The sequence below is a fragment of the Coenobita brevimanus genome, unplaced genomic scaffold (genome assembly GCF_032717465.1).
Source record: "Coenobita brevimanus isolate Jiangsu-jjx unplaced genomic scaffold, ASM3271746v2 jjx.HiC_scaffold_2061, whole genome shotgun sequence".
NCBI lineage: Eukaryota > Metazoa > Arthropoda > Malacostraca > Decapoda > Coenobitidae > Coenobita > Coenobita brevimanus.
In genome coordinates, this window is record NW_027642954.1 from 31607 (window position 1) to 43403 (window position 11797).

General features: G+C 44.1%; 1 protein-coding gene across 1 annotated transcript; it reads left to right on the top strand.

The window, feature by feature from the left end:
- Positions 1-2485: 2485 nt before the first annotated feature.
- On the top strand, positions 2486-11046 carry LOC145389773 (venom serine protease 34-like). The gene is made up of 2 exons (XM_080264938.1): positions 2486-2803; positions 10158-11046. Exons 1-2 carry the CDS (start codon positions 2619-2621, stop codon positions 10831-10833), a joined length of 861 nt encoding a protein of 286 aa, XP_080121064.1. The 5' UTR covers positions 2486-2618; the 3' UTR covers positions 10834-11046.
- Positions 11047-11797: the final 751 nt, after the last annotated feature.

An 11797-nucleotide genomic window follows, 5' to 3' on the forward strand; every position in this document is an offset into this window, starting at 1 on the left:
TTCTTCCTCCTCCCCCTCCTGTCCTCAACCCCTCTCTTTCTCTTGCTCTTTTCCTCCTTGTCTTTCCGCCTTTCCATTCTTATCCCCTCTGCTCCATCCTCCTCCCTGGAAGGCACATTTCCACCATCCCCCTCCATCCCCCCCTCTCTCCTTCCCCTCTTACCCCGTCTTTCACTCTCCATCCCCTCCTCCGTCCCCCTCACCCCTCCCTTCTCTCTCTCCCCTCCTACCTTGCCCTTTAACCTCCTCCCTCCCCTCCACCCCCTTTCTCCTCCTCACTCCCCTTCAACTCCTTCCTCCCCCTCCCCTCCCTTCTCCTTCTTCACTCTCTCTGACTTTCTTGATCATTTGAAATTATAGAGCCATTTATAATACACACACACACACACACACACACACACACACACACACACACACACACACACACACACACACACACACACACACACACACACACACACACACACACACACACACACACACACACACACACACACACACACACACACACACACACACACACACACACACACACACACACACACACACACACACACACACACACACACACACACACACACACACACACACACACACACACACACACACACACACACACACACACACACACACACACACACACACACACACACACACACACACACACACACACACACACACACACACACACACACACAAACACACACACACACACACACAGCCTTGCCAAGGTCACAGCCTTGCCCTTAGATCGGACTATATGAGCTCTCAGCTCCCTTCCGGGAGGGTAAAAGCTGACGATCACGACCATCAAGTGATCCTGACCGACCCGGTGAATTACACACACACACACATCTAACTCATAAATTGTAAGCTTCACCTACGTAATTACACACACACACACACACACACACACACACACACACACACATGGATGATGATGATGATGATATATATATATATATATATATATATATATATATATATATATATATATATATATAAATATATATATATATATATAACAATAACAAACACACACACACAAACACACACACACAGCCGAACTGTAAGATAAGCTTGTTTGTGAGAGAGAGAGAGAGAGAGAGAGAGAGGGAGTTTTGGCGTGTGTGTGTGTGTGTGTGTGTGTGTGTGTGTGTGTGTGTGTGTGTGTGTGTGTGTTTCTAAAATCTGTAATATTTGTGTTAACTTTTTTTGCAGCGAGAGAAAAAGAATCCGTTTATTGCCTTCTCTCTCTCTCTCTCTCTCTCTAACACGTCTCCATTCATGCATGTCCAACCCTCTAATGCAAGGGTTAACCATTACTACCGGTCCTTCATATATGCAACAGGTCAGCTCTGGAACTGTCTTCTGTCTGTATTTCCTTCTGCCTATGATCTCCAGTCTTCCGAACGCAGTGTGTCCAGGCATCTCGAAATGAAGGGATCTTGAATTTGGCTCTCTGTTATCTTGTTTATATCATCTTCTTGGAGGAAACAATCTTGCAGGCTTCTGGGCTTTGATTCCTGCTTCCTTGCATGAAAGAATAAAGTTTGGCCGAACATGATGCATAGTAACCAAGGAGACTCATTCGTGCCTCATAACCAAGCCTCATCGAATTTCCTACAACCAGAAACTAGTAATTAAGTTCCAGAAATTGCCCAGTCCCATCAGGTGCTGCAGTTTATAGGGGAGAGAGAGAGAGAGAGAGAGAGAGGGGGGGGTTAAAGGTGTATGTATGTGTGCACAGGTGTTGAGCCTTACCTGCACTCAGTCTGGCACCATCAATACCTTCATTAGAATCTTTGTACACCGAACCAACACACATTCACACACCAAAAGCTGAAAATCTATTAAAACCTCTGTGGTGTAATTAGTGAAATGTGTGCGAATAACGGGACAGGAAATACGAGTACTATATTACTGACACCGGAGTGGGACGAATAGGCAATGATATAAAGTAGGTTATGACCCAGGTGTGGCACTGTCCGAACACACTGAACGTTAGTGAAGTATGTGAAAATGTCAGCGAGGAAAACTGTACCGTTCTGGGGAGAATAGACCCTAATATAAGAACTGTCAGGACCGATTTTGCGCCAATCTGAAACGCATTGAACTTTAGTGAAATCGAACTCCAGTGAAATGTGCACGAATGACTGAGAGAAACTTGTAAATTATGAGTACCGGTGTAGGGCGAGCTGACACTAATATACGGAGTGTCATGACATATTTTGCGCCAGTTCTAAACGCACCTCCGACTCGTGTTGACGATGTTAAGGCTATATCGATGTGTTTTGGTGGCGATGGCGGGGGTTGTGGTAGAGGTTAATATCTTACCAGCGGATGCCAAGATTTTATCAGCGGATGCCAAGATCTTACCAGAGGAAGAAGCCAAAATCCTACCAGAGGAGGAGGCTAAGATTCAACCACGCTCTTTCTCGTGCGGGACAAGCTCTGTGACCTTACAAGCGGACCAGTCCGTTCCCTTAACCTCCCCTAACTATCCCTACGCCTATCCCAGCCCACTATACTGCCGCTGGGTAGCTCAGGCACCCATAAACACAGTCATACGCGTCTACTGCCCAATTTTCAACGTTTACAGCAGTCCCCTGTGCCAGATGGACCGTTTGACCATATCCCAGAATGGCTTGGACAATCTCAGCGACGGGATCTCCTACTGTGGGGGCGGATACATTGATGTCACCCTGAATTCAAACCGTTTCGTGGCCACCTTCATCACTAGCGTCAAAATATTCCCCTACAGAAACAATGGATTCTCCTGTATTCTGACGGCCATGGCGAGGTACTGTACTTGTATATGTCCTTTGCCTCAGTTGTATATATGACTTTTTTTTTTCATACAAGATGGTGCATTGCATAACCCTCCTCTTCCACTGCACCGAGAGATTTATTGCACTTTGTGGGGACGGCTTATTCAACGTTATCAACGTTTAGTGTGGATTATCTCTCCATTTTCTAATTTCACTGTGACACACGGCCACACCAACATACTCAGCTGCCCCTGCAACACACAAGATACCGTGAAATGCATAAATCATTGAACCCTATTGTACACAGCATAGCAGGCTTCGTAACATCTCTACCTAAGCGATTTTATCTGCATCTTATACATCAATATCCCTTGAGGGGATATTTTCCCGCATCTGGTCAGGTCAGGTGCGGCTAAGGGGATGGGTCCACTATGATGTGGCAGGGGTAAACCAACTCCTCTGTCGGGCCCTGCTGAGGATGTCGCTGCTTAAACTGCGCAGTTGACTCTCGTGCGGTGTGGTGCGGTGAGGATCTGTCCCTTCTTCCCTTGGGGCTATGATACGAGTTAATGTGAGTGTTTAGATGAGTAACTACCCTCGCTAATACCAATACACCAGTCCTGTATGAGACAGCCCTAGCATGTATTCAATATGGACGGTAGGTGTTAGCGCCGAAATGGTGACATGTAGAGGTGTATGGTAAGCAGGAGGACTACTGGGCCTTGGGAGCAGGCTGTGAAGCCTATGTACAGGGTCGGACACATTTAAAAAAAAAAAACTATGAGTGTGTGGTCCTGTCTGGGCTACCTGCCTATCCTTGAGGGAAGCAGCCTAGGCATATAGATAGATAGATCCTCTTGTGTATTGGTGGTGCAAATTATGTCGATATTAAACGACATGAATACCATACGCGATGATGATAAGGTGTAATATGCAAAATAAATCGTAGAGAAAAGGGTGCTACGAAGCCTCCAGTGCTGCTCAGAATCCAGCTCTTAATTTTGTATACAGTACACGATGGTCCGTAAATAGCGCTCTACTAGAAACTCCTTTGGCTCAGTCTGCTAGTCTTGGCCAAGTGTGACAATGAGAGTAGGAAGTGAATACATTATGCAGAGCAGGCATTGACAATGACACTGACTGAGCCGTGCCCGTAACGCACGAGAGATGGCCAGAGGGAGGAAATGAGGAGAGTTATATATTGTCTGTCTATAGCCATACGCTTTAATACCGTAAGGGATGGCCACAAACAAATCGCCTCCATGTCGCCCTGTTTCCTGCCCTCCGCCTAATTCATAACCCCACCCCCTCTCTCTCTCATATACTTCTCCACTTCATTCCCCCCATCTCATCCTCGGTCTCCCCACCTCTCTCGTCTCCTCCACCTAGCTCACATACACTCTCCTTGTTAGTCTCTCACTCACCTTCCTCTCCACCCTGTATTCTGGCGCTGGAGAGAGACACCTTCACGTGGTGGCATCGGTATGACCTTAGTCCACCATCCTCCTCTCGGAGGTTAGAGAGGGAACTGAGGGGGACCAGTATACCCGAGCAACATCTCCCTCCTCCCCTTCGGTATCACCACATGAAGGCGTCTCTCTCCAGAAAATAGATACAGCCTTCATCAACCCATTCACTGCTGAATATCCTTCCAAAGCTGAAAACAATCCTTTAATGGTAACAAGGGTAGGATAGACATGTAACTATCAGGGCCCTTCTGTTAATGACCTGCCCCATGGTATGGTGCCAGGTGTGGTGTGGGAAGGTGATTTGGTGTGGTGTGTGAGAGGGCGGTGTGGTGTGTTGTAAGGTGTGGTGTGTAGTGGGAGGGCGATTTTGTGTGGTATATGAGATGGTGGTGTGGTGTGTTGTGAGGCGTGGTGTGGTGTGGTGTGGGAATATCGATGAGAGTAGTTTATCGTAGTTTACCATTGCTCACTGCTGCTGCCAGTATCGATGGAAGTCGCCGTAGACAGACGTAGAGAGATAGGGAGGTTGGTTGTAAATTGTCCAAGTACCACCATTATAAGGTCGTGAGGCGTCGTATGGCTCGAACTTGCCGTTGCTTAGTAAAATGATGTGCCGTCGACTAGAGTGAAAAGGTACGCCTCTCTTTCTCACCTTCTCCCTTTGTGTATCACAAGCGAGGTGAGTTACAGAGCACTCTTGGGTTACGGAGTTAATTGTACACAGTTATATCGACGCGTGATTGACAACGTAACGTAGCGTGATGGCAAAACCTCCTACCTAACCCCATCTCTGTCTTCCGCCCTAGATCGTATTTTTGGGCCCTCTCTAACCTCTTCTCTCAGGCTGTCTCTCAGGTTCTCTAATCTTCCTACACGTGATTTGGGACTTATATCCCCCTCTGGCTTCCAGCTAAAGTGTGTGGGCATACGTGTGCGCACGAATGTGCGCGCGCGCGCGTGTCTGTGTGTGTTTGTGTGTGTGTGTGTGTGTGTGTGTGTGTGTGTGTGTGTGTGTGTGTGTGTGTGTGTGTGTGTGTGTGTGTGTGTGTGTGTGTGTGTGTGTGTCGGTCATGTTTCCGGCACATGATCAGAGCTGTTTGGCATTCCTGATTAGTCCGGGACAACCAGATTGTGGATATACATTATGTGGATTGACATTCCTACTGAGAAGCTGTGTATGTCTCCTGCAGACACTACATCCTGCACATTGTGATATGAGATATATACTAGTGCCTATATAATGCCTACATATTGGTGATTTTGTGTGATGTGTGACAGGGTGGTATGGCGTGTTGTGAGCTGTGGTGTGGTGTGCGAAGGTGATTTTGTGTGGCATGAGAGGGTGGTGTGGTGTGTGGTGAGGTGTGATGTGGTGTGCGGAGGTGATTTTGTGTAGTGTGTGACAGGGTAGTATGGTGTGTTGTGAGGTGTGATGCAGGCTTGGTTCCACGTACAAGTACTTGTGCTTGTACTTGGACTTTACAAAATTTTGAGTACTTGTACCTGTATTTGCACTTAAGTACAAAATTTTGAGTATTTGTACTTGAGAATTTAAAAATCAGTGTACTTGTACTTGGGTCAAATGTACTTGAAAAATCAAGTACTTTTAAGTACTTTTCCAGTACAGTACAGTAATAATCATATAAGGTACATTGCATAAGTACACTGTAATTTAATAACAATAACTGTTTTAACTATGACATTAAGCAAATTATAATAAGTTTTTTTTAGCTGTACTGTTTGCTTTACTAAACAGTATGTCTGTCAATTATTAAATACTAGTGGTAATTCTATTATTTCCATTGTAGCTACTACTGTAGGGTAGTAGTACTATCTGGCAACTCTGGTGCACACACTTCAAGACTGAACAGGCAACAACATGTAGACTTTCTTCCTGTCTGCAACCTGGTCACTACTGTAGTTTAGTCTTTCAGTAGCCACCATTTATAGCACTACGAGTGGCATCATGGCATCACCTAAGGATTCAGGCATATGGAGCCACTGGAAATTACCAGGATATACTACTGGAACATTCAAGACAGTCTGCAAGCAGTGTGATATTGATATATCAAGCTGCAAAAATGTTACATCCAACCTTTACAAACATATGAAAGTAAGCACAGCTTGCTAAGGTTAACAAGTAGTATTAGTAATAGTAGCACCAACACCCCCCGCCAACTAAAAGAAGAATTGGTATAATACCCAATGAGTAATCCAGCTTCCTTCTATGCACATGGGGCAGACAAAAAGTAAGCCCGCCTGCAGCCGGCTTTTATTTTATTTTCTAGGTGTTTTTCAAAGTTTTAGGGAGTTTTTAACAATATTAAATTCTAAAATAATATTGTAGGACTTCCAATGACTTTCGCAGACGAGTTTACCCTTTCACTGCCTCTACTTTCTTACATGCACGAGGTTCAACCTGTTTTTCACTCCCCAGCTGTATTTTTTATAAATTTGATATTATCTACATCATTTTTAAGACCGGCGAGGGGGTGGGGCGACAGCCCCAAGGTTAGGTTAGGTTGTCAGATTAGGTTAATGACAATAAAGTTGTCAGATATATATATATATATATATATATATATATATATATATATATATATATATATATATATACTTAATATATGTGCATCTTAATAGTTATTTTTCCCTTTGTTTCAGCGGAAACACAGTGCTTTATATGAGAGGAAAGTCAGCACTCGTGTCAACACTACTGGGACTAGCCAGTCAACCACGGAATGCTTTGTTACAGTGTCAGACCCAAAGACATGTGCGACCCACGATGCTCGTCAAAAGTAACTTGATGATGCACTAGTGCTCTTTGTGGCATGTGATCTTGTGCCTTTTTCTGTTGTAGACAGCCCTTACTTTAGTGGTTTACTTATTGCAGCTGACCCTCGCTATCAGATGCCAACACGCCAGGATTCCCCGATACCACTACTGACACAAATGATGACACTGACTTGGAAGATGATGATCTTGATGATTTTGATGGTGCTGATTCTGCTGAACTGTTTGAAGAATTAGCAACTGAGCATAACTCCTGCTTTGCTCATACATTGCAGTTGGTGGTAAAAGATAGCCTAAAAGATGCAGGACACTTAAATATTACACTCAGCAAAGCATCAAAATTGGTATCTTTTGTGCATAGGTCAACAATAGCCACAGATGTTCTGGAAGGAGAGAAAAAAATAGATCAGGTTGTGCCACTCGCTGGAATTCACAGGTGAAGATGATCAGATCTGTTTTGCGAGGGCCAGAAGAAAAGCTAAGTAGTTTGGATGGTGCCCCAACCCTTGGAGCATATGATCAAAATATTCTTCAAGATGTGCTAGAAATTTTTGAACCATTTGAGGAGGTCACTGACTGTGCCCAACGACAGAACTCTGTTTCCTCAAGTCTAGTTATTCCTTGTGTACGGGGGCTCAAGTTTCACCTAGAGCAGATGCAGTCAAAGTATAATAGTGCTCTGGTATTTGAACTGAGGAAGTCAGTACAGAAACACCTACAGCTGAATGAAGATCGAAAAATATATTAACTGGCAACCATATTTGAACCAAGGTTTAAAATGGATTGATGTTCTGAAGAGGAGGAAAAGGCGAACCTGAAGTCCTCTGTCATAACTACAGCACAGTTTATGGCCAAAGAAGCTACAGTTCCTGCAAGTATGAATCCAGGCACAGAACTTCCAGAAGATAATCCAGGGCCCAGTTCAGGGAATTCTGAACCAAAGAGGAAGAACTGTTAAGTTTTATGGCCACCCCAGCTCAACAATCAACAGCTGTAACAGAGGTGCAGGAGTCCATTAATACTGAAATTCAAAGATACCTGAGTCAGCCATGCATTTCTGATGAAAGGGATGTAGCCTACTAGTATACTGAAAGGAGCACATGGAGACATTTCCAACTCTAGCAAAGATGGCACAAAAATACCTATCTGTCTCTGCTTCTTCTGCACCTGTGGATAGGATCTTCAGCATCGCTGGAAAAATCTTCCGCCCGCACAGATATCAGCTTGCAGACAAGAATTTTGAGTCTATGATGTTTGTGAAATCCAGTGATAAGTCCTACAGGTAGCTAGTACAGTATTGGTAATGGTATCAGTACTTTGAAAAGCAAATTTGGATGACCAGTTAACTCTTACGTGCCTGGTGTATCCAGCTGAATGCCACTACCCATGGGGGCGGGGAGGGTTTTTTAATAAAAAGTTGAGAAATTTTCATGTGTTACTATCTATAAGCATTGAAATTAACTGGATATTGTACTGTACATATTCCAAGATTGACTTTCATATTGAACACCAACGATGACCTGACCACCATTTTGTGTTGAGGTTTTGTCATATGGCCACTGGCGTGGCTAACTGCACTTTGGCCTATAAATACAAATTTGTCAGAACACGGCTCAGCAAACTGTTTTAAGACATAAAGAGTTTGGTCAAATGTGGATTTTTGGTGTTCAAACAAGGCAAATAAATGTGTGATAACCTGCCCTGTAACAAGTTGCAAACTTTAACTTCTGTAATTGACAGTTTTAGAGCAACCACAAACGTTTCACAATGTGGCCATTAAATGCACCATCCACCTGGACCTCTCACAGGTTGAGCTTAGTACAGTATTTGTTAATGTTTAATTTTCCGACATTATTGCTTACTAGGCAAATCATTAAATTCAAACTAAGGAAATTATAATTTGCTTGCATATTTTTCTAAACTGCAAGTATCACACTTCTCGTTTATAGCGCAAATCTATTTTGTATTATTAAAATTTGTATTATCAGTTAAACTAGAAAATTGACTAGAATTTGTCTCATTACCTTTACCTGCGAGTTGGCCCACTTCTGATCACCTTCACTCACAAAGCCCTATGGGCATCTCTTGCCGCCCTGTAGGTAGATCTTCACCTCCCTTAGGCGCTGTGGCCCGAGGTTCACTGTCTAAAATCTGAGAACTACACAGATAGGTACTTTTGGGGGGGCTTAACTCTATTCATTTTAGTAAGATCACTGTATTATATTACCATAATATGCTTCTTCACTAGATATTTGTTACTGAAATTGAAATAAACATGTCTATAAAAAATAATAGATAATCTGTTGAAATGTACTTTTACTTAAGTACACTGTCAAGCACTTGGACTTAAGTACTAGGCAAATCTTCTGTACTTGTACTTTTCTTCAGTACTTGTACTTGTTCACAAGTACTGGCACATGTACTTGGACCCATGCCTGGTGTAATGTGTGGTGGGAGGGTGATATTGTGTGGTGTGGTATGTTGTGAGAGTGGTATGGTGTGTGGTGTGGAATGGTATGGTGTGTGGTGTGGCGTTGTTTGGTGTGCTGTGCTGTGTTGGGTGGTGTGGTGTGGTGTGGTATGATGTATGGTGTAGTGCGGTATGGTGTGGTGTGGTGTAGTGTGGTGTGGTGTGGTGTGGTATGGTTTGGTGTGATGTGTGTGGTTTGGTGTGGTGTGGTGTGGTGTACTTGGCTAAAGTTGCTGAAGTCTACAGGGGTGAAGCACATCATGTCTGAAGCATGCTAGTGCGTGACAGAGGGACGGGGTAGTTCCTTAAGATTCATCCCCATCTAAAAAATACATCAGTGCATTGAGTGTGTGTGTGTTTTTTTTTTCAGTCAGTGCGTATTTTTCACTTAGACAACCACTAGTCGGTTTGTCTTCATCGAACAGAACTGGGGCACTCCCACAAATTGCATGCTAATTTGTGGTTGCATGAAATTCTGAGTTATGAGGTAGGAATGAGTCTCCCTGGTTGCTGGTTAAATCAACTGACTACACGCGGCCATCAGCTGCGCTGCAAGCGGCTAGGGACGTTCGTCAGGTTAGAATAAACACGTTGTAGTTGGCCTGTCTGCTACCTACAACTCTCCAGGTATTAACTAAGTCTTCTGTAATTCCTCAGATCAGGCACCACTCGTCCCCGACCTCCTACGTCTTCGCCACAGACAGGGCAGTGCGGCCTGAAAAATCCATCCAGGATTGTAAACGGCCAGGATGCTGGGCAGAACGAGTGGCCGTGGCAGGCAGCCGTTCGCAACAAGGTGATCAACGCGCTATTTTGCGGCGGAGTGCTGATTGCCGATCGCTTGGTAGTGACGGCTGCCCACTGCGCTGCACACTACCCCATGGATCAGATCTACGTCACACTTGGAGACCATTGGAGAGACCCGACCAGACCGACACGGTACACCATTACAGCGCAGGTCTCCAAAGTCATCATACACGAGGCCTACGACAGGCAGACGGTGAACAACGACATAGCTCTCCTGGAACCGAGTGAGGCAGTGACCTACAGTAACGGCGTGAAACCAATCTGCCTGCCCTGTTCCGTCACACAACAGAAACTCGAGGGACAGAACGGGATCGTAACTGGCTGGGGTGCGACGTCCTCTGGAGGATCATTCAGCGAGGTGCTACAGGAGGTGGAGCTTCCCCTGATGTTCACTGCAGACTGCCAAGGCTACCTAGGGAACGTCGTGACCTCAAACATGATCTGCACCTACAAGCACAACCACGATGCCTGCCAAGGAGATTCTGGAGGTCCTCTGGCTTGGAAGGGAGAAGACGGGAGGTATTAACTCGTGGGGGTTGTGTCCTGGGGCTACGGTTGCGCCGGTGTGGACACTCCCGGGGTATATGCTAAGGTCACCCACTACCTCGCCTGGATTCAGATAAAGACGGGTATCACTGTATGTCCGTAGAGCCATAACTTACCAGCAACCACATACAGACGTGAGCTAAAGGTTGTATTCTAAGTTGCTTTGGAGATTCCACAACCCTTCTTTCCGAGCAATTATTTCACACATATACACCTTAGCACCGTCTGGTTGCATCTGAGATTTAGTAGCATCTCTTCCTCGGCTACCTGTTTGCATATTACAACTTAATATCGTCTTGTATGCTATTAATGTAAAATATGTTGATATAACGACGATATAAATAACAGAGAAGCGAATCTTAGGCATAAAAAGCAAACTAAGCCGCTCAAGAATATGTGCCAGAGATGGGATGGGCAGCTATGAAGTAAAAAGGGAATATGGCACGATAACTTACTACTGCATCAAACATAATAGTTGTATATGTAGGTATAGATACTGATTTCATCCTTTTGGCTATGTATGGTTTCTCTTAATAAAATAGTCTGGAAATAGAAGTAACAAAACATCTAACTTTGGCCATCAGAGTACCAGCACCACACAATATGATACAATCTCAGTGTACATTTGTGCAGAACACCGTTATAATGTACAGGAAAATAAATATCAATTGTTCATCCTGTATCATTTTCTAACGACTTTAGTACCGTAGTTTATTTTGGTTTGGTCTATTTATCTATTTATTTTTTTATTTACTTTGTACTGCCTCCTGATCATCTGATTCAGTTCTAAAGCAACCTAGATTCAATCCCTTCACTGAAATGTTTTTTTTAACATACGATTATTCTTGCTATCCTCAGACGATTTTATTAGACGGTTGTTTTTGTTTTTTTATTCTAGACAAGAGAGCTATCAAACTGAAGGGATTTGATATAGCCTTCAGTAA